Raw genomic sequence first — 22,960 nt, forward strand, 5'->3', positions numbered from 1 at the left:
GAATCATACAGACCATGGCTTGCTTAAGGGGCAGTGTAATCATTTTACTTAAAAATGATGTCAGGTGGTAATTTAGCAACAAGCCCGCTTCCAGGCTATCTAATTCCATTTAACAAGGAGGAAAAACATTGTAATTAATGAAGAGCGTATACTTTTGTTCTCAAATTTTACTGTGTGTAAGCAAAGGGGGAAAGGAGCAGAGGAGAAAGCTTGTTGACAAATGTAGATTCTAAAGTCCAGTTTTGGTGAGTTCTGATCCTATGGGGTCTTGAGCTGGGCTTGGGGTTCTGCATTCAAAAGAGCAGGAGGCCTTTCTTATCATGACAATCCCACTTGCATTTAGTTAGGTTAAATATCCTACTGCCTCCTACCCCAACCCAGCCCCCAGTTGTCTAAAAACTTGGGACAATGAGAATAATCGCCACCACCTTCAGGGTAATGCTTTTCCAGAATTTCATGACATACCCTAACGTTAGGATTTTAGCTAGTGAGATTCGGGACTGGAACTTTTCTCTGCCAAAGCTTCTTTAAGAAGGGCTAGAACATCTCCCAGAGTCCTCTCTTCTACCCCCTGACCCCAGCATACCCGGGCTTCCTTCTTTCTCCACAATTAAGATCCTGGCTTTGAGCCGTGCCCACAGGAGTCTGACCTATGCCCTCCCAGGACTCCATGTCGGGGACCAAAGACTCGTCAAGACAACATCCGTGAATCTCAAGATCACTTCCCTCCTGGAATGAAGGCCTGCAGAAGCTCATTAACTCCCCTCCCCACCCCCCCCCCTTGGCACAAAACTACTTGGCAGCTACCCAAGGAATTCTAGCGTCCTGCAGAATCCAAGTTTACAAACCACCAGAACAAGGTATTACTTCAGAATGCTATTGGAATCTGGTGCTGTCTAACGAGAATGTCTCCTGGCTTATAGGGTCCCTGCTTCTCCCTCTTCAACCCCACCTTGCAGAAACCAGCTGTCTGCTGACAGAGATTAATGACAAGGTATTGCTACACCAAGGTAAGATGTCGTGGGAATCTAAACTCATCACTAGCTGCTTCCTTCTGAAGTACCTCGTGAGGCACCCAAACAAAGCACTGTTGGATATAGCTTAGGGATGTTAAGAGACATTGAATCCCTTGATAGTCTGTCTATGCAGAGATATTTGGGACATTTAAAACTCTTCATCCATCCTGAAATGAGCTACCTAACTGAGAATAACCCCTAGACTGTTAGAGAAAACTTCCCTGTGGGGGATGGGTACAGGAGGAGGGCATATCTCTTCACCTTTGAGTGACCAAGTTTGTTAGACCATTAAGTCCAGGGGCTAGTGGGCAGGCCTGGATGCTAGGTTGCTAAAGAGCATTCTGAGAAAGGTAACCTTTGACTTCCTAACCAGAAACAGGGAACTCCTGATGACTCTACACGGCTGCTGGAACGTGTCCACATGGCTTTCACCACAACTCATCCCTTGCCGAAGAGGAACCAGAGGCCAGCTTCCTGCACCTCCCAGTGTGGGAACGGGCAAGGCCCCTGGAGCCACAGGGAGCTATGGCTTTTGCTATTTACAGATATTGAAGGCAGTTTGATCTTGTAACACGCCCCGCCCCCCTTGGAAAGTCGGATACCCAGCTCCTAAGGTCTGCGTGGTAAGGCAGCCCAACACTCATTCCCTGGGCCAAGGTGGTGACTAGGTGGACCCTAACATCAGACTACCCACGTTGTGGCAAAGAGACCCTCTGGGGATAAGCGTACACATAAAGCCATAGGGTGTGGCGTATAATGACAGCAAGGAATCACTATTAATCCAATCCAAAAAGTGAGAAGGCGCCAAGTCTCACTCCTTCAGCTCAATGCCAAATCCAAGCTGTTTAAACCACTGTTTGTGCAATGGGCATTCCCTGTGAGTGCTCCGAAACCATTCATCTCCACACTGCAATCCAGTAGCACTATGTCAGCAGTATTCACACTTGTCAAATGACAAGAGAATCGGGGGCTCCCCCACCACAGCTCGCACCTACACAGCAGCCTCACGGGTTTTTTGAGAACTCAGAAATTTTGCTGTTTGCTTCAACCCCACCCCCACCCACACCCCCACCCCTTTCAGATGCTACATGGAGCAGAATGAGCAGTGCCAAACAACCACAGGATGGAAAAACCAGCAAGGATTCCATAAGCTCACAAGACTCCACACTGTTCCATGTTTTCATACAAAAAATTTAATAAATATTACTTTTCAAAATTTATTGCCAGGAACAACACATCAAAGATGTATTTTCTGTTCATATAACACTAATAGAACAAACACCAAGTATCTCCCCAGTCCCGGTGGTGAACCTGGATCACTCTGTTTTATAAGCCTTTTTTTTGATCTTGAGCTTGGTAATAGCACTTTGATTTCCTCACTTAAGGCAGGCAGTGTACTCTACGGCAAATCTAAACAGTGATCTAACTGGACATTTTACGGTTCAAGTATTCAACTAGCTTATGAGAATACTCCCTAAATGCAGTAGACAACAACAACGAAATCAAGTCTACAAGTGGTTCAGCATTACATAACGAATGGTGAAAATAAATCAGAATTTACAAAGTAAGATTGGGATGCTTCCAACTTCACACAATTAATTTGATATTTGTAATGAGATTCAACCAGTCACTTTCTGGCTACATAAGTCATATAGCTCAGTCTGTTCCCTTAAAACTGACTGCTCTGTAGCAGATCGCCTGCCTGTCTCTTTTCAAGTCTAAAGCAGGAAAGAAAGAGGAAAAAAAAAAAAAAAAGAAAGAAAGAAACCTGTTCTAGAGCAATTCTTAATCTGCCTCAGTCAGTCCTTAAAATGTGTCTTAAACTTAAAGTGATGCTATCAAGGAAGTGTTTCAACACCTGACGTCGTACAAAAAAAAAAAAAAAAAAAAAAATTCCATCAGTATTCCCAGGGGAAAAAGCCTATCCCATCCTTTCAAGAGAAACTATTTCCAAACACCTTAATTTTGGCTTACAGGCAACACGTTATGAGAAAAGTTCACAAAAAAAAGAGTCATATGCTTACAACACTATCAAAAACCTTCAATTCTAAACACATACATATAAATAAAAAGGAATGATGTTTTAAGGCTCTTGATTATTAAGTTAATAAATCAAATATACACAGTGATTAATAAAAAAAGAATTATTTACATAACTATACAAAAATTCTACTTTGACACATTTTTCCTCTTTAAATTCTTCATTTTACCAGCAACTGCTGACATCAAATCCCCCCTCCCCCAACAACAAAAATACAATAAAAAAAAATAAATAATAAAGTCATTTGTGATAGTTGCTGTGGTTCTGAGCTGCAAAGGCACTTTCAAATACAGAACTACTCGAACGTCATCATAAAACCAATATACAAAAACAACTCAAGAGTCAATAAATATAAATAAAACTATGATCCTAAGGCTGCCATCACCATTAGGACCGCTGGCAGATGTGGAAGCTCCAGGCCTAGGGCTGGGCAGCTCCTGGGAGCCCGATGTGTCTGCGGCAGGGGAATGGACACCAGGGCACATTCACTAGTTTTTGCATAGCTGTGAGAGCGCTGCACTCAATTTCCCAGCCAACCACAGAAACTACCAGTGCCAGTGGAAGCCAGCTTGTCGAAACTTAAATTAACACAGGATTCTAAGTCAACAACAGCCTCAGACTGGAATAGGACAACAGTTTAAAGAAACTACAAGCCCCGCGGTGCCCTCAAACTCTACCTATGGCGGCAGCCCACTGTCTGCTATACGATGTATTCCATCCGGTTCAAGCTCTGGGCACTTTCCAAGTCTCTGTTGTCCTGTTTATTTGTCCAGTTCGGGTGTTTTGTCGGCGTGCCGCTGGGGGCCTTCTCCTCTCTGTCTACCAGCGTATACACTGGCTGTTTGGCAAAGCGGACTTTCTGCTGGTGTTTATCCATGTCATCCTCCTCCACTTCCGAGTTGTGTGTCCTGATTTTTGACATTTTCGAGTTTTTGTTCTCGTAATCCTTAATGGGGACCGTGTTGGCTCCGTGTTTCTCGATGGGGTTTTTGATTTGGTTCAGCTGCTCCCGCACATTGTTGGTGGTGTTGTCCTCGGGGGCGGAGTGAGTGTGGCTGCTGGGCTTCCGCCGCTTCCTTACACACCAGTAGAAGGCTGTCACCAAGCAACAGACCCAAGCCACTGTTAAGACAGAGCTCAGCAGAGGAACCAGGAAATCTGGAAGACAAGCCAAGGACCAGTTAACTCAAGAAGAGCTATTGCCATAGGAACAGAATGCCAACAGTGGTCTTCCTGTATTCGGTCCCTAAGAGGGGCACTGTGGGGACAAGAACCTCTTTGAAACTTCACAGATAGGTTCACTATTGCCAGAAGCTGGTCTTTAGGACACCTGTGTTCAGTGCACCAGGTGGATAGAATAGCACTCCTATGTCTTTCTTCCAACTCCACATTGGGTTATTTCCAGTTCCAGAGGACTTCGGTGGCTCAGGATTAGGACTGAGTTCAGAATCATCAGAAACCCAGTGCAAGCACAGACAACTCCAATTCCCCCAAAATAGAAGTCCTGATTTCAGCTCAGCCTAAACAGCGAGGCTCTGAATCATCAAAGGGTCAGTTTGAATACCCTGAGTCACCATCAAGCGTCAGTGATGCTGTTTAGTGTTCAGGGTCAGCTGTGCTAGAACCCTAAAACTGGCTCTGTAGAGCATCAACAGCTCAGAGCAGGCACTGCTGTGCCCCAGGGCTTTGCACTGGATCTAAATCATACCTCTTATGCATGGGAGCTTTCCAAGAAGAAAATGCATACAGCACGCTAGTGGGATAATGGGTCAGGTGTACCTCTCTGCCTTCCTCAGCCAATACCAATATTGATTTTGTGAGCCTGGGCCAGGAGGCTGGAAGTGAGGGGCTTCTAAGATGGCTGGAAGATCATTCCCTAGGTGAGGACTTTCCTGGATGGTGCAGGAGAATCATTTTCACAGTCACCAGGCAAGGGTATCTTCCAAATAGACACCCACCTGTTCTGTTTTTCAGAGGACGCCTCTGAACTCTGACTTCTGCAACCGCAGCAATAAGTGAGCTGTTTCCATCCCGTTTACTAACGAGATCTATTATTTTATCGGTAATTTCCTTGACAGGGTTCCCATCATCCCGGATGTCTTCTGCAGACTAAAATAAAAGCAAACCCATGGTAGTTATCACTCAAACTTAACAAGACTAGCTAATGTTTTCATTGCAATTGTTGTCTGATACTTGCTAACTTAAATCCCTTGTAATCAAATAATTAGGAGTGAAATGGTCTTCTACTCACGATGGCCACGTGTATTTCATTGTTTGCTGACAGGGAAGGCTCACAGGCTATGTAGATCGAATATTCAGCAGAAACATTCTTCAGGATATTCAAATTCCTCAATTCGCTGCAAATGTGTTCGGTGGTAAGACCCTATAAATTTTTAGAAAGGTTAACACAAATGTCAAATAATGGATGAAATAAAAGGCTCACAAGTCTCCTCAACGGGCTAGATAGAAGCCTCAGTCTGTTCTAAGAGACAGATTTCGGCTAAGGGGAGGAGAGGACTCCCTCATGCTACTCTGAAACTGTTGTACTACTTTGAAACAAGCAGCCACGTTCTCATCCCCATTAAAGAAGTTACGCACTGGAGACATCATCTCTTTGTTAAAGGTGAAAGTGATGTTTGCACAGTTATCCTGGTAATAGGAGTCAGATGTGCACTTGGTCTTCACTGGCTGGAGGCTGGAGGACCGACACTCGCCAACACCAGTGCAGGGGCGCACGAAACACTGGTCATCCAGGACCGGGATGCAGCTCTGCCCACTGGGGCACTCATTGTGGCTTTTGTGGAGCCTGCAAGGTCTCGGGCCACACCAGACCTAGAGAGGAGAGAAGAGGAACTGGTGGCTTAGCAGGAATGTCCACCCATGATTAACACTTGGGAGCTTCAGCAACTTTCATTGCCCTACCTTGGAGCAGGCCACCCGTCCATTCAGGCACTGGCAGGTGTTACAGTCATCATCCCACTTGGCCCCATCAAGTATCACTCTCCCCATGGTGATGCAAGATCGCCCTGAAACTGAGAGGTGGAGACGCTTAAGTAGGAGTTTCTTTTCCCACAGACTGAATTTGTTTACCCCCTCCCTGTTAAGAAATTGGTTACACCCGTGTCCTTCCTCTGCCACGTGATGACAGCTCCTCCCACAATGTCAGGCACGTGCACTGGCCATCCATCCCCTCTGACTGCTCACTTGGGTCACTTGACTAAAGCAGTCTCAGCAGATGTGACCCGAGAGGCCCTGTAACAGAGCTTTCCCAGTTGAGCTGGCCTCCCGTGTGCCTGCCATCTATCATGAGAAGAAGAACATGCCTCAGAGATAGCTAAGGACCAGTTGACCAGAACTGCGCCTGGAATCAGTGCTCTGCCCAGCTATCATGCTACAAGCCACAAAAATGGATACTGCAAGCTATTGGGTTTTAAGGAACTTTGTTACATGGCAACTAAGTGGCAACAGAAACCCATAGGTACCACCCTGCTTTGTTCCCTTCCCCGTTGAGCATGGTGCACCCCCCCCCCCCACTGTGAGCTGTGGTAACTGTGAAGCCCACTCAATTCAGAAGACACACCCTGGCATGCCTACCTTCATGGCACTTGGCACCACTATGTCCTGGAGGGCAGATACACTGGTAGCCATTGATCTCATCCACACAGGTGGCCCCAAAGGCACAAGGGGAAGACTGGCACTCATTGATGTCTAGGAGAAATGAGGTCAAGTTCAGACTTCGGTGGGAAGTTTTTTCACAGACATTGCCCAAAAGCATCCAAATGCTGATACAAACTTGGTGAATTTCCATGCACACAACACACAAAGCCTGTACCAGCCCCTGACTACCAAAGACCACAACAGTTCTGATTCCTAAATCTGAGAACCTCTGCAAAGGGAGCAATTTTCCCTTAGCTTCTCTCTCCTCTGACTTTACACCAAGGCTGACCATCGTTCCCTGAAAATGGGTCAGAGCGAGCATTTTAACTTCATAGGCCATAAAGTCGGTCATAACCAGTGGTGTCTGGTGGCACCCTGTAAGCAGATGCAGGAAATAGACAAGCCCAAGTAAGGACAGCCAAGTGCCAATAAACTTCATTTACAAAAACAGGTGGGACAGATGCCTTTGCCAAACCCGCTTTAGAAGGTGAAACAGATATAACTTACTCACCTAGTGCTCAAGTCCAGCCCATCTCAGATTATGGGACTTCAAATACAACTAACATTTTAAAGTTTTGAGGAAAAAAAAAAACAACAACAACAAAAATAAGAGTTTTCCTACACTGTTTTGTGTGGGAAAAAGATGTTTTAAAAAGTAGGCAAAAAGAAAAACAAACAAAACAAACACTAAGAAAAAACCTTACTCCTTGATCCTACTAATTGTTTCTCTGGGGCCTGGTCAAACCCACTACAAAACAGTCTATGGAGCCAGAGACAGCCGTCTTCATGGACAATGGCTTGGCCATAATTTCATGCTAATCACGAGGGATGCATACACTTTTTTCCCTCAGGGCTCTCTCATAGCTTAATTGTCAAATTCTATGGTTGGCACTCTCCCCGAGAACAAAGAAGGCTGTGCCACCCAGAGAATGACGAGGGAGGACAACAGCGAGGGACTTTTAAATCCAAGCTAGAGGGAGGAGAGGGCTTGAGTTGTCAGGGTTATTTGGAATTATGGTCTTCATTGTTTTTAAAGAGGAAAGATTTGAATGCTGAGGAGGACAGACAAGGGGACATCAGATACAGTGACACTTACTTATCCTGCAGTCTGGCCCAGCAAAACCCGGGGCACATTCGCACCGATACCAGTTGTCTCCGTCCACACAGGTCCCGCTATTGTAACTAAGAAACCAAAGGTGACCTTAGTTACCGACATCCAGGTCCACAACATACCCAGCACTTGGAAGCCGTGCCTGCCACAAACACAGGCTTTCACCCCAGGCCATATCTGCTGCTGACCGAGGAGCTTAAAAATACTGATGCCTGGGTCCTACCCCCTGAGAATCTCATTTCCTAGGTCTCAGTCGCAACCCAGGGATTGGGACTTTTAAAAGCTCCCCAGGTGATTCCCCTGTGCAGCCTGAGGTTGAGAATCATTGCACTAAATGAAGACACAACCTGGATAATTAAAGTGTGGTCCGCGGAGCAGCAGGGCAGGGTCACCTGGGAGCTTGTTAGAAACACACAGCCCCACCGCAGACCTCCTGAATCAGAACCTACATTTTCAGCATCATCCCGGGAGATTCCCATGCATCCTAACAGCCAAGAACCAGCTTAAGAGGTTGCCGCACTTACCAAGGATGGGGACTGCAGTCGTTGGTATCTGCAAAGAAAAGACAACAGCCTTGGGGGTCTCCATCACAGCACCATTTACTTATTTCCATAGCACCCAAATGATAAAAGTCACACTTAATACCAGTCAAATACGCCGAAAACCTAGTCTAAATTGGAAGCAGGCCTGGACCATACTCAGTTTCATTTGCTGTGGGACACATGTATACAGGAAGAGGCCCTTGTAGGGAACAGGGAGTAGGGAGGGCTGAGAATGGGAGGAGGCAGGCTGCTGGTCAGACCCGCGGCTGGGAACAGAGTCAGCATCTGTCTCCACTTATCTCCCAGGGAACTTTCTCATGCCCAGGTCAGGGCTGCAGCCCATCAAGTCATTAGTAAGGACCCAGGTGATACGAAAGCAGACATCAAACAGCTGTGCTTCTGGTTTCGATTCCAAGTCCCCATGGGTATTTTGGGTAGGCTGCAGCAACCCAGAAAGAGTTCAGGGGAGGCCACTCACTTTGAGTACAAATAGGCCCCTCCCAGCCTTCTTTGCAGACACAGGTGAAGGAGTCTCCATTGACCACGCAGGTACCTCCATTATGACAGGGGTTCGGCAGGCAGCTACTGTTTCTAGCTATAAAACAAAAACAGGTTAAGACCACCCTTTTCCAGAGGATCCAAGGTGGTCTAAGGGGCAGAACCAGACCCAAGGAAATGATCATTTCCTAAGAGCCTGGCGGCAGACCACCTCAGACAATAGCCTTGCCCGCAGCAAATCCCACCTAGGGGGCAGAAGGTTACCTATATTACAGGTTGTTCCTTCCCAGCCACCGGGACACATGCACTTAAACGTGTCCACTTCATCATAGCAGGTACCACCATTATTACACGTGGCTTCGTCACACTGGCTGTCACCTGAAGAAAGACCTTAGCATGAGTCTCTCTGCTAGAGAGTTCCCCTCCCTCAGAAGACAGACAGGAGACCCCGGCAGCAACACTTACGGGAATGGCAAGTCTTTCCTTTCCAGCCATTTTTGCAGTCACAGTAAAAGTCATTGACCAGGTCTCGACATGTACCCCCGTAGTGACAAGGGTTCTGGCTACAGTCATTTATGTCTAGAACCAAAGAGACACAAGGCTGAAGAAGTCCGTCATGATAAGGGGCAAAGCTCGACTATGAGAAGATCCAACCCTGGCTTTCTATGCTATCTTCCAAGAACAAGTGAGATGTCCTAGGACCTCAACTTCATCATCAACCTTTTAGACAAGTTCTCGGCTAGGCGGAAAGAATACAAGTTATAAAGAGCACACAATCCTCCGGAATGCCCATGGCAATTAAAATCAAGATGGTCAGAAATGTCAACAAGTCAGAATACGTGCCTGGAAAGAACCTAACTGCCAATCTAATTCTATCATCCCCCAGTGGTGGCTCCTCCCACTACTGCCCAGCAGCCTTAATAAATACCAAGGAGATACAGGAGATCATTACAGCCACCATAATAGAAATCTCTGGAAAAAAAAAAAAAAAGGGCTTCCCCCAAGGGAAGGTGTTATCCCTGCTCTACCCCGAGCCCTCACCCTGGAGCCATCTGTCCCCAAAAGCAGCAGCAGACTCACTGTTCTCACAGTGCGCTCCCTCCCAGCCGTCACTACAGATACACTTGTAGGAGTTAACGCCATCGATGCAGGTGCCACCGTTTTTACAGGGGTTGCTCTCGCAGTCGTTGATATCTGGGAAAGGAAGCATGGGCAAACTGAGGAGCCGAAGGGCCAGTCATGCAGCCACCGGGGCACCGCCTGGTCATTGTCACAGCTGCCTCCTTAGCAAACGTACCTGGATACATCACTACCCTTTCTGTGCCGGGGCTTCTAGATGGTACCTCCCCATTTTAAGACCCTCACACATTGGCTTATTTGGTAGGCCTGGGGGGAAAGCTTCTATAGAAAAGAGGGACCACTCAAATAAAGGAAGGTTCTACAACATTCCAAAATCATCTTGAAGAGCTCAAGAGACTATTGGTGGTCTTATCAACTGACTAATGCCTCCATCAGGGGCCTAAGGAAGCCACTACTTGTCCTCTACCTTATTTTCTTCCTAAAGCAATTCAAATACATCTGCTCCCCCAAGCTGGGTACCCACTGGGCTCCCCCGTTCCAAGTGGAATCTTACTTTCATGGCAGTAGGTGCCGGTGAAGCCTTTGTTACAGTCACAGGTGAATTTGCCTCCCGACTGGCTCTTGCACTTCCCATGGGGACCACAGACGTTAGAAGAGATATACCGCACCCCTTCAGGCGTGTCGTTGGAGGCCATGGCCACAGTGCAGCTGTCAATCACTGAACACAGGCTTGGGATCAGACTCCAGCCACATACCCACCGACAGCATTTCTAAGTAGAGGACTTAGCCCATGTATGCCTGCCTGATTGGATAGGGCCACTCCTTGGGCTAATGAGTTAACTCATCAAGAGGTGCTTGGGAACTAAAACCCAACAATGTTCTTATGACAGGTAAAATGTAAGACTCCCAAGTGGACAGAAAGTCTTTTTAAGTTTCTTTTAATGGCACCTTAATATCTATCTCATGTTAAATGCTTGTCAAAGAAGGTCACCTCTATACTTCCCTGCTACCCCACCCCAGCTTCCCCCTTGACAGGGTTTCTCTGTGTAGCCCTGGCTGTCCTGGAACTCATTTTGTAGACCAGGCTTGCTTCCAATTCAGAGAACTGCCTGCCTCTGCCTCCTGAGTGCTGGGACTAAAGGCGTGCGCCACCACTGTCCAGCCCTCCTTCATCTTAACCAAAACTAAAGGACAAACCTATCTAGACAAGTCTTTAAGTTATGCCTCCCAATATAGTAGCCATAGGCCACGTGTACGTATTTTTATATGAACTACTCCAAAAAAGTGTCTCAAGCACCAATAGCCAGCCATGGCTACAATAACTGATACAAACGCCTAACTTCCCCACTGCTATAGACCCCTGCTGACAGCGCTCCTCAGAGCAATTCTTCTCTTCTGTCACAAACTTGGCCACCTCTGAACTGGGATGATAAATGGATTTCACATTCTCTCCCTTGGGCAACGGTACTCGGGCTCTCCCAACAGCAGCCTGACAGATTACCTCCGTATGGTTTTGTTTCCCTAAGTGATCAGATTAAGTTTCATCTGAAAACCTTCCTCACCCATTTACCACTTATCAGAGCTCTAGGGGGAGGTGGCAGGAGCCCATCTGTGGATAGATGGGCCCTGGGTGAGGGAGATACCTTCGCAGGTGGTGGTACGGCAGTGGTCTTTCAGGTGTGAGCAGTTCTTGCCCTCATAGTCCTCGGGGCACTTGCAGAAATAGTCACTGGCACGATTGTAGCACTGGGCGCCATTCTGGCAAGGGTTGGGCTCGCAGTAATCGATGTCCAGCTGCCATATGGCAAGAGTGGGAAGGAGCAGATCAAAGGAAAACAAAGGCGTCATCATCACTTCTCTGGGCAGTAAACAATTGATTGCTCCAACCCCTTCCACAAGGAGACCCCCTATACAGAATACACCCATGTAACCCTTAAGGTCGTCAGGTCCCAGGAAAGCATTAAAGCCCAGGGCACGGTGACAGCATAGAAAACAGGGCTATGGGATGACACTCAGCCAAGCAAACAGGCCACAGTAATCAATAAGAAATCATTCAACTCTGCCTTCTACAGCATTTGTCTAGCAGACATCCTCCAGTCAGTGGGGTGCTAGTTGGTGTCAGGGGTCTAAACAACTAGAGTGGGGCAAGGAGGGGAAAGAATGGTGATGGAGAATAGGGTTCAACACTAAAGCTTGGTGACCTGAAGTTTTTGCCTCCGCTCACCTGACAGAGGTTTCCAGAGAAACCAGTGGGACAGAGACACTGGAATCTGTTGATTTCATTCTGACAGTGACCCCCATTCAAGCAGGGGTTGCTAGCACACTCATCGATGTCTCTCTCACAGTGATCGCCTGCATAGCCAGGTGGACAGATACAGCGATAACCATTAACCAAATCCTGGGAGAAGAGAAGGGGGAGAAACACATACATATTTATCTATGTATCCACGAACCCAGGACGTCGTCAGGGATTTGACAAGACTGCTGTGGTTCAGGCCATTCACTGAAATGGCCTCGTGCTAAGCCTGGGCCCAGACTAGCGGTTCCGAATGCCTGCCTTTAAGAGGCTCCTGACAAGCTAGGGTTGGTGAGGGACTCAGCTTCTCACCAGCATTTTAAATCCCATAGGAGCAAGACTCTCCCGTGTCACATAAATCTTAAAAGATTGTTGTCATGTGTCAAGCAAGGTTTCTGTTCAAGCAATGACAAGGTTTCTGTTCAAGCAATGACTTACGTACCCGACAGGAGGCGTCATTCTGACACTGGCCAAGGCAGTCATTGATATCTGAAAAAAATAAACAAGCCGTCACATTAAGGAGGCACGTGACATTGAATTCGGGTTCACCTGAAAAGTACAAGACTGATAAAAGTTTCAATCAGATTTCCCTGTGCTTCCGGTGAGATAAGGCTATGCCACAGGGTGGGGACCCTCCCTAATCCTCCCAGACGAGGGAGTGAAACTTCACCTCATTGTTCTCATCACCTTATCAGAATATGCCCAATTTTAGCAACTAACAAGCCTGATAAATTGTATGTTTTCCTTACTGCTTTAGCCTGGCCCCTCCCTCTCCAAAAACATTCCCTTCCCCTCCCCCTAATAAGGTTTTTCCTTCTATTCAGCTGGAAGGTGCTTAAACAGCTTATATCAAGAAGCTGTGGGTTCCGTCCTTAACATCACAAAGTAAGGGGAAAAGAGTCCCAGAACCCGAGCAGGGGTTGGAGGGGGATGAATGGAAAAAAGACTTGTCACCCAAGTTTCATGAAAATCAAAACAAAGTCACTCACTTATGTCACAGTTCTGACCCATCCAGCCAGGAAGGCAATCACAGTAGTAGCTGGCAATCAGATTCTTACAGGATCTGGCATTTACACAAGGTTTGGCCTCGCACTCATTTGCATCTGAAAAGCAGCAAGGATGAACAGTGACAAATGGGGGACTGCCCCCACCCCACTGCTGTCCCCTTGAAATGAAAACACCATAGTGCTGGTCTGAAATATGAGACATTTTAACAAGCTAGCTAAATAAGAAATAGGAGGTGTCTTCTATTTGGAGCGTTGGAACCCTCTCCCAGCCTTTATCCATCAAGGGTTGCTAATTGATAACTTTCTTTTGGGCTGCTGGCTGACAAACAGCAAGCCACCAGGCACTTGTGTGCAAAACCCAGCACAATCCAGTTGCTGGGCTTTAAATGTGGCAAAAAGAATGCAGACAGCTCGTTCCTCACGAGGTCATCCCTGTTTAGAACCCAGCTGAACACTCCTGGGACAATTGACATGGTTCAAGGAATCCCAGGGCTTTCCCACAGGACCTAAAAACCCTAGGCCATTTGCATGCAAGGTATTTCTCCCAGGCTCGTTAGACCCTGATAATAAATTACTTCGTATGATGGGATACAGATACGCACACACTGCTGGCCACATGCTCGTCCCTCCTCACAGCTCTGAGGAGCACAGCCAACCTTGGCAAAGAATTACAGTCACGAGAGTTTCCTTACCTAACTGACAAGTCTTGCCAGTCCACTGGGGCGGGCACACACACTTGAATCCATTCACCAGATCCTGGCAGGTGCCCCCATGGGAACAGTTATTTGGAGAACAGTCATCGATGTCTGTCCAATGCAATGAGAACAAGAAAGGGGCGGCAATTTAATTTCATTTGATCCACTTGGCAATTAGATAATGCAACAGCACTCTCCACAAGAAGAGTCTTCACCTAGGAACCGGACGGACACCTGCTACAAATCTAAGAAAAGCCACAACAGGGAAGGGAGGTGATGAAAGGACCCAAGCCCTTATTTTAGCTTGAAATCCCTCACTGCCCTAGTTCAGTTAATCCGTCCCTAAGCATCGAGGGAAAGAAAGATAGCCGGAGACACACAGGGCATCAACTCAGTGGTGACAAGGGACATTCTTATCTGCTTAATCTTCACTTTTAAAAGAACTCTTTCCTTCATGGTTCAGAGGCTGCACACCAAGAGGAGGCATGGAAAAGGCATTCTTCTTTACACATAGAGAAATCTTAGGCCTGTGATTTCCTTAGAAGATTTTTCTGAGCCCCTGCCAGAGATCTCATTCATTTACAATGTGTGCCACACACTCTTCACAAATTTGCTCACCAAGACTATATAACAACCCTCCCAAATGGGAACTGCTGCTTCCCTGGTTAAAGACGGCCCAGGAAAGGTTGAAAGGCCTGCTGAGTTCCATTAGTCACAGAAGCACCTACAGCCTCCAGAACAATCTTAGCCATGCCACACACTGCTCCTAAGGTGTCAAAGACAGTAGATTATCAGGCTTCGGTAACCCTCAAAGTTTCAGGAACTAACTCTCTAAAGACCACAGACTGCCTAATTCTGGAGGAGATCATATATGACCAGAGTTCTTCACTGAAAAGTACCCCAATAATATGGCCAAGCCTCAAAGCAAAGTGGCACCTCAAGACAACATTCAGTAGTTGATCTAAATTCCTTTCCTATAGGATTGGAGGAGACCACTCCAAACACACATGCAAGGGAATCTGATTGATTTCTACCACAGACATCACCAGCCACCTTAGTGGGTAGGAAAGAGATTCTAGGAATCATACAAGAGCTACTAGACCAGCCACTAACCTGTCGAATGCACCCAGCCCTCTGTCACCAAGATAGATATATTGAACAGCCTAAGTCTCTCCCACCAACCCTCCCTCTCAACACAATAACCTTGCAGAACAGGCACATGGCAAAACCTGGACTGACTTACTTGTGGAACACGTGGGGCCAGTCCAGCCTGGAGAACACTCACACTCAAAGCCTGAGGAGGTCTCCTTGCAGCTGCCTCGGTTATGGCAGGGGTCAGAGAGACAAGCATGCTCAGCTGCATACAAGAGAAAGACAGTCAGCAAGGTGGTAAAACAACGCGGTAAAATGCGGTAAAACTGGCCCTTCCCTCCAAGGGCCAGTCCCCTGCCTCTGCGACTAGTTGAAGCCGATGACAAACCAACAACAAAAGCAAGCTTGAGATGTAACAATGCTGTGCTGTGACGCAAAAGGGAAGACACTCTCCAACTAAGCTGGCTCAAGGCAGATTTCAATACCTTTTTAGAACTCCGGTTCATTTAAAAGCCTGCAACCTACTCAACACAAAGTGTTGGGGATTTCATAGGTTCACAGAAGGTCTGGGATAACCAGTCTCAACTTTGAAGCGGTTTTCTTCTTTTTCACAAGTGAGTTCAGTGTATAGTCTCTCTCTCTCTCCATCTGTCTGTCTGTCTGTCTCTCACATACATACACACACACACTCACACTCACGTATCATGTTTCTCCATGAATATTATGAAGGCCATATCAAAATAATGCCATCTGTAGTGATTTAAATAGGATAATCTAGCGTCTTCTCACCACTTGTCTAGCTCTGTCCTGCACCTCTTCACTGCGTCACTGAATTTAGCTACAAAAACATCCTTGGATCCTTTGGTGATCATCCACCTGTGACCTTAAGCTACCACTTTCCAGCTCCAAATTTTTAAATATTTTAAGAATTTCCTACAATATACTTTTGATCATATTCACTCCTCCCCCCAAATCCTATCACAGCCAACACCCCTTTTCTACCCACCCAATTTTGTGTCTTTTTTTAAAAAAAAAAGTGAATCAAAACAAACAAACAAACAAACAAAAACCTATTTGGTTTTGAAACTGGATGTGCAGGACACAAACGCAAAGGGACCCCTCCCCCTCCCAGCTCGGCCACTTACCAATTTCACAGTTGGGGCCCGAGTAGCCCTCTGGGCAGGAGCACTGGTATTTGTCAGGCCCAGTGTTGCTACATGTTCCCCGGTTGAGACAGGGCTGATGAGTCCCACAGTAATTCAGATCTGCCAAAAAAAAAAAAAAAAAAAAAAAACCAAAGTTAGGGAAAAAAACTCCTAATTGATCCCAGTTCTAGGCCATGCCATTTTAAAAAAATATGGCTTATCCCCAAATAAACCAACTTTAAAGGCAAATTGAAACACATTCCTAATAAGAGCCCCTATAACAACTTAAACAGGGCCAGGGGTGTGGCTACAGCTGAGCACTAACATCTCAGAGGACCTGGGTTGCCCCAGCAACACCAAAAATACAGAGTGGCTATTACTGTTTGTGACGGTTTGCATATGCTTGGCCCAGAGAATGGCACTATTAGAGGGTGTGTCACTGGTGGGCGTGGGCTTTAAGACCCTCACCCTAGCTGCCTGGAAGACAGTACTTTGCTAGCAGCCTTCAGATGAAGATTTAGAACTCTCAGCTTCTCCTGTGCCATGCCTGCCTGGATGCTGCTATGCTCCCACCTTGGTGATAATGGACTGAACCTCTGAACCTGTAAGCCAGCCCCCATGAAATGTTGTCCTTATTAGAGTTGCCTTGGTCACGGTGTCTGTTCACATACATAACCTGTCCCATAACCTCAGTTCCCGCCCACTAAGCCCTCATGCCACCCCCCAAGGCTTCACAATGGTCATACCTTTGTCACAGAGCTGTCCACCCCAGTTGGTCTCACAGAGGCACTGCCAGGGTTCATTGCAGGTGCCGTGGACACATCCTGGGTGCGGGATGCACTTGTCGCAGTACAGGCCCTGCCAACCGTACTGGCACCTGCAGACAAACAGCCGGGGATGCACATAGTTACAACACACAGCTATTTCTGGGTTTTGCCCCCTGAAAAGGACAGGATGGCAGATTTTTCAGACTTTCACAGGGTTCTGTATGAGTAACCTCACAGTTGGCCCAAAGTGTGTCCTCTCAGCATACCCTGACAAAAGAAGAGCTATCCAGGGAGCGGCCAGCATGGGGTGCCCTGCACAAAGCCATTCTCTTCTCAGTCTCTCAGGAATTGAACCAAGGGGTGGGGATGGGAATAAATCAATCCCAAGTCCTCATCAGGACAGACCATACAAGGGAAGGAGCCTCTGGTGACACCAGCTGTGCAGCTCTGCAACAATGCACATGAAGCCCCACTCTGCTCAGAGTGCACAGGATTCAGGGCCACAGGGTGCCAGGGTAGCACCTCGCTGGTTTTGTAGACTCAAATGGGAAGGAGAATGGCCTCCTTACAGAGCCCTGGATCTCTAAACCAATCTCTGTAGGAAGGAGAGAGGGGAACGGGGAACGGCAACACTGGGAACCAATTCATATATAATTTATGACCCATTACCCAAGCCAGGCATGCTGATTTATAGTTATTTTTCACTTTAGAAAAAAAGAGGGGGGGGGTCAGAAGAGAGGGGCCAAGCTTGATTTGTCTAGCTTTGAGGGAGCTGGGTCTCCTTTCTAAGAGTTCAAGACTTCTTTTGAGGTCAGATGGAATGTCTGATGCCCAAACAAAACCACAAACATGAACCTTCACCTGGGGTGGGACAGGGCAAGGTCTCAAAACCACTTTCCCCTTAAGTTAGTTTCAAGCCCTCTGCAATTTGAACCTCCCTCTCAAAATCAAGCTTTAACAAAGGGCCCTCTTGGAAAGGCAGGGCCCAGCCACCCACCGGCATGCTGATAACAGAGTGAAGATGGAGCAGATGTTGGGCCTGCAGAATCAGCCCAGAGCAGGGCCTAGGGAAATGCAGGATCAGATCCAAAGCCCTGTGAACTTCTCTGCTGTGACTCTTGGGGGGCGGGGAGCGGGGGGCGGGGGCGGAGGGGGAGGGGAGGAACTTTGCTTTCAGTTCCAGAGAGCTGGAGGCAAAGGAGCAAATCCTGGTCATGGGAAAATTATAGAAATCTAGCTATTAGCTAATCACCCAGGCTGAGAAGCCACTGAACCCTTGAGAATCCTGACTACTTCCTAACCTCTATCTACACCCAAACACCGACAGACAACCACTAGAATGTGGGGCTTAAAAGTTAATCAGACACAGGAGTCTGGCATCTCTAAACTAGACCATCAGTTTAAATGACAAATGACTATTGAAAAGACTGATCTAAGGACAGAGTATGCCACTAGATGGGAACCATTCTCTTCAGAGGCAGACACCCAAGTCAGTGGGAGGTAGGAGGGTGGGAAGCCATTCTGTCAGATCAATATTCTTAGCTTAGAAGACATGAGGTAACTGATGGGACCACAATCCTCTGTCCTCCCGCGTTGTCCCAAGTGAAGCGTCACTACACGTCTTCAGTTTGCCTAATAAAACCAAGCCGGACGGCTGAGGACCCAACCAACCTCCTAATTAATGAAGGCTCAATGCCCAAGCCTAAAAAAGCAACCATAGGAGGCCATGGATGACTTCAAACAAGAACAAATAAAAATCCTGACCCTAACAGAGGCATCTACCACGTTATCCCGGGGTAATGATAGATGATTAGCAGCCCCATGAGAAGCTGACGTTCTGGAGATGATGATTCATAATTAAGTTTGATATTATTGTCAGGCTGGCACGAAACCAGTCTGTACACCCAGTAAGGGACAACCCAAGTCCACCTGAGACCAACAAAATCAGTGAAGTTTTCTCCTGTGGGTGAGTCAACAACAACAACAACAACAACAACAAAGCTCATGTAATACATAACCCAAAAGACAACTTACAGGTAACTTGTAATGCAACTATTTCGGGAGCAGGACTCAACCTGAACTTCCTTAGCTGGAAGGTTCTGTTTTGATTTTCTTTCAAGGCAGAGAGAAGGAACTGGGCTGGGAGACTATGCAAATGGCGTGTGGGAAAGTTGCACCTTAAGTAAATAAGAGCACTGGTGCATGTCTGGGCAGGGAGTGGGAGGTGAGACTTCGAAAGAGAAAGGGCTCAATTCTGGAAACAAAGCCTGTTGTTCTGGCTAGGAGGGCCCTCCCCTGCCCAGCAGGGTGTTTATTCTGATGACAGTAGCACACATCTCGCTGATGCTATCGGAGCAGGGAGCAGGCTCAGAGGCTGGAGAATAACTAGCGCTCTTACTTTCTCCAGAACAGCCTTAATTAGCAGAGTCATTGAAGGTAGGTTTCTGCTCCACCTCTGACAAAGATGCTGTTGGATGCCGGGTCAGCTGTGACCAGGCCCGTTCCTTAGTGGGCAAATCCTATTCAGGCTTCCTGGAAATCAACTTTCAAAAGCAGGAAGAAACAATTCCAGGACAACCTGTTCTTAGTTTACTCCCGCTGCCTTGGATCTCTTAAGCATCAAGTTTGCACTCCCATGGTTGGGGAAGAGAACTCAGGGTGGGGCTAAGAGTCATCAAGGTTAAACCTATGGGTGGCTGGTTAAAGCAGTAGCCCGCGTGTTTGCTGAGGGATAAATCACTGAGCAAAGTTGTCAAATACAGACTCCTAGGCCCAACCAAGGCCTGGGAAATCTGTGCCAGTTGTGGGAACTGGGAACCTGCACTTCTAACAATTCTCTGTAAATTCTACAGTTTGGTGACCAAAAACTGTTTTTTTGTTTTGTTTTGTTTTAGTAAGGGCACCAGGCACCTCCTTCTATGGGTTTGTGCCTTTAGACTGTTTCAAAACTGTCTTTGGCTCAAGTCAGTGCAGCCTTTCAGAGCAAAGGTGACAGGACTTGAAGAGGGTCCACTTAGTGTCTCATCAAATTTGCTAATTCTGAAAGGCTTCAGGGAGAATAAAGCCTGAGACCAGTCAAAAATGCCACAGACCCCAAAGGTATTTCCTGAAACAAGTCTTTTTCCAAATTGGCATAATGTACATTTCAAAAAGCCCCCAAAACCGGCATCGGAAGGGGAAACAGGCTGGGTAGGTTTCCGTTTGGTTTCAGTATTGTCCCTGGACCATAAAGAGCAGACTTCAAAGGCCAGCAGCAAAGTCTACATTCATCAGGCTCCACCGAGCAGATTCCAGCACAGCCATTAACCTCCAGCAACAGCGCAGCTCCCACTGCAAAGGGGCCAGGAGATTGTACTAATCCCATTCTAAAGAATGCTGGACTTTTGCCTATTGATGGGAAAAGTGGGGGAGGGTGCCAGAGGAAAAGCCAGGGTGGAGGAGGAGACAGGGGAAACAAAGCTTCGTCCCAGTCCAGTACATTAGCACTTAAGGAAGATTACAAATAGGTCTTACCAATTTACAGAACAGTTAATACACAAAGATGCCAGCTATGCCCATTAAGGATTTTGGTTTGGGGTTTTGACTAAACCCACCCGCCAGCACCAATGAAGAAGGGTGCATTCCACCAAACAGCTGGTATGATTCATTATGCTTCTCATGTGCTTGTTTTGTTTTGTGTTTTCCCCTAATTTTTTCATCCTCCAAAGAAAATAACGAGGCACATTCATAAGGAAGTCAGTTTTTCTGTCTTGCATCAAAGAGAAAGGGAGAGAAAGGGCAGGGGTGGGGTGGGGAGGGGAGAAAGTGATTGATTACTAGAGTTCAATTAGTTGGTCATTTACCTGCAGTCACCTGGAAGTTTACAAGACCCATGCTTGGGACTGCAGCCCTGTCGGCAGATAGCTGGAAAAAAAATCGGAAAGTTACATTAGCGCTGTCTATGCCTTTCGGGCCACAGTTATGTAAATGGTCTAGTACATAGAATTGGGGGCCCAATAAATCCAGGTTCAAACTCCAAGGCCATGTTAGTAGAACCTCAAGTCACAACATTGTTTGGGGACAAATGATTAGGGGGTTCCTCAACATGCTTATTCCTTGAGCCCTGTCAGGGCCTAGTTCCCCCCTCATCAAGAGGAAAAATGAAGATATTCATTCATTCATTTGCCTTCCCTGCCCCAACATGGTCCTAGCATGGTATTTTCAGGTGAGCCTCCCACTAAATGCCTGGTTTCAACAATCCCATGGAGCTAAAAAACCAGGCAAGCTGATCTTGCAGACAAGTAAGCTTACAAGCTGTTCTATACTTGCTCACAGAAAGAAAGAAATCAAGTGGACACTTAAAAAAGAACACAGAACCTCAGTAATTGCTACTGAATTTTAAAATATTGAGCAATTCCTTCTGTCATCAATTCCAGTTTAAGCAAACTACTGTCGCCAGATACCAGGAGACAGGACTACTTCCTCAGAGACCAAATATCCTCTCCTGCATCATTCCACACAATTTAAAGCTAAAAGAAGGAGTTTATCTAATGATTTTCCAAGACCACCAAGGTATATTATATGTCCGTGAGGGCATAGCATCTGTTGTGCTGTGACCTCCAACTCTATTGCTAGGAATTAGAATTATTTAATTCTAGTATAAGGGGCAAAAGACAGTAAGGGACTCCCAAGGTTACCACCTACTTCCCCCGCCTCCTTTAATGCCGCAACCTCAAAGATGCCCAGTGAAACGTGCTGCAGTGACATGTGAGCTCAGTGACAGTCATTGCCCATAGCACTGTCTGTTCAAACACCACTGGCTTGGCCTGGTCCTGTTTGGCATCAGGCTCTTCTCAGAAGCAGTCTGAGGAGGAGATTTGGTAATAGGAGGAAGGAATGGGGAGCCAGATGAGGCCTAAGGAGGAGCTGAGCAAGGATGTGGTCTCAGCTGGGGTCTGACTTCAGTGTGATCCCAGGGGAACCTCCAGAGTGTGAATCTTACTCCACAGTGTTAAAGCAAAGAGGCTGGCCTTCCCAACATCCCCATCCCCCCGTGTCAGCCACTCAGTAACTGTTCGCTGCAGGGATGGGGCAGAGAGTGGCTCCTGCCTGGCCAAGGACAACTCCCTGGAGAAGGAGCAGCTGCGAGCTCTTAGCAGCCAACACTCACAGCAGCTGGGGGATGGGGACACCAGCTGGTAACGGGGACTCCAGACAGGGCACTAACAGAATCTTCTACATACAGCATCTACATGCTTCAGTCTAAGATAATGATAGCGGCAGCATCCCACCCTGCCACCCGACTGCTATAAGGGTGAGAACCTGGTACCCAAACTGATAAGCCAACATCATTTGCAGTTTTATGCATCCAGTTGCATGCTTGGATACCTTTGTTGCAATCAGGACCCATCCAGCCTTCCATGCAAGTTTTGTTGCCGTTCTGGTCACAGGCATAATGTCCAAAGAAGTCATCTCTGGGACGACAGAACTTATTGCAGCCAAAGCCATAGTAGTGGTCATCACAGGTCACTCGGATCTGATACTCGAAGTGGGCAATCCCTGTGTTTTGTTTCAGTGTCTGCCATTGCCGGCTAGGGTTTATCATGCCTGAGTGAGAAGCCTTTTCAATTATGCTATCAGGTTCTAGAGGGGGAGAAGAAGATGAAACTCATTAACAGTCACATAAGCATCTTCCGATTTGACCATTTTGCCTACTTTCGGACTAGAAACACACACAGTACAAAAATCAAACTGTTATTAAAAAAAAATAGTAACAAGAGCTGTACCCTCGTTTTTGTATGCCAATTTACCATTCAAACTAGTTGTCAGGTGCCTGGAAACAACATTGAATAAATGCACCTCTTCCTTGATCTGTAGGCATTCAAGACATTAGAGTTAGTCTCTTGCAGGGATGGAGAGATAGATGGCTCAGTGGTTAAGAGCACTGTCCTGAGTTCAATTCCTAGCGACCACATGGTAGCTTACAACCATCTGTAATGGGATCAGATGCCCTCTTCTGGTGTGTCTGAAGACA

The 22,960-nt window shown here is 46.9% G+C and overlaps 2 protein-coding genes across 3 annotated transcripts in view; one reads left to right on the forward strand and one right to left on the reverse strand.

Annotated features, from left to right (window-relative positions):
- Slx4ip (SLX4 interacting protein) overlaps positions 1-2,085 on the forward strand; it is a 190,139-nt gene extending 188,054 nt beyond the window's left edge. The window contains exon 7 of the mRNA XM_011239814.2: positions 924-2,085. Within this exon, the coding sequence (XP_011238116.1) occupies positions 924-977 (54 nt within the window). The 3' untranslated portion in view covers positions 978-2,085. The remainder of the gene's footprint in view (positions 1-923) is intronic.
- Positions 2,086-2,184: 99 nt separating this feature from the next.
- Jag1 (jagged 1) overlaps positions 2,185-22,960 on the reverse strand; it is a 35,070-nt gene continuing 14,294 nt past the window's right edge. Inside the window, exons 4-26 of one of the 2 annotated variants that reach the window (NM_013822.5) lie at positions 22,315-22,569; positions 20,790-20,850; positions 16,927-17,057; positions 16,181-16,300; positions 15,187-15,300; positions 13,941-14,054; positions 13,231-13,344; positions 12,684-12,730; positions 12,170-12,343; positions 11,589-11,739; positions 10,499-10,663; positions 9,946-10,059; positions 9,331-9,444; positions 9,130-9,243; positions 8,846-8,962; positions 8,350-8,377; positions 7,811-7,896; positions 6,652-6,765; positions 5,980-6,089; positions 5,656-5,889; positions 5,309-5,440; positions 5,016-5,166; positions 2,185-4,215 (exon numbers count right to left, since the gene is read on the reverse strand). In NM_013822.5, coding sequence (NP_038850.1) covers positions 3,758-4,215; positions 5,016-5,166; positions 5,309-5,440; positions 5,656-5,889; positions 5,980-6,089; positions 6,652-6,765; positions 7,811-7,896; positions 8,350-8,377; positions 8,846-8,962; positions 9,130-9,243; positions 9,331-9,444; positions 9,946-10,059; positions 10,499-10,663; positions 11,589-11,739; positions 12,170-12,343; positions 12,684-12,730; positions 13,231-13,344; positions 13,941-14,054; positions 15,187-15,300; positions 16,181-16,300; positions 16,927-17,057; positions 20,790-20,850; positions 22,315-22,569 — 3,218 coding nt within the window. In that variant the 3' untranslated portion in view covers positions 2,185-3,757. The remainder of the gene's footprint in view (positions 4,216-5,015; positions 5,167-5,308; positions 5,441-5,655; positions 5,890-5,979; positions 6,090-6,651; positions 6,766-7,810; positions 7,897-8,349; positions 8,378-8,845; positions 8,963-9,129; positions 9,244-9,330; positions 9,445-9,945; positions 10,060-10,498; positions 10,664-11,588; positions 11,740-12,169; positions 12,344-12,683; positions 12,731-13,230; positions 13,345-13,940; positions 14,055-15,186; positions 15,301-16,180; positions 16,301-16,926; positions 17,058-20,789; positions 20,851-22,314; positions 22,570-22,960) is intronic. The other variant, XM_011239312.3, reaches the window with a different exon arrangement.

Source organism: Mus musculus, chromosome 2 (assembly GCF_000001635.26).
Source record: "Mus musculus strain C57BL/6J chromosome 2, GRCm38.p6 C57BL/6J".
NCBI classification, from domain to species: domain Eukaryota; kingdom Metazoa; phylum Chordata; class Mammalia; order Rodentia; family Muridae; genus Mus; species Mus musculus.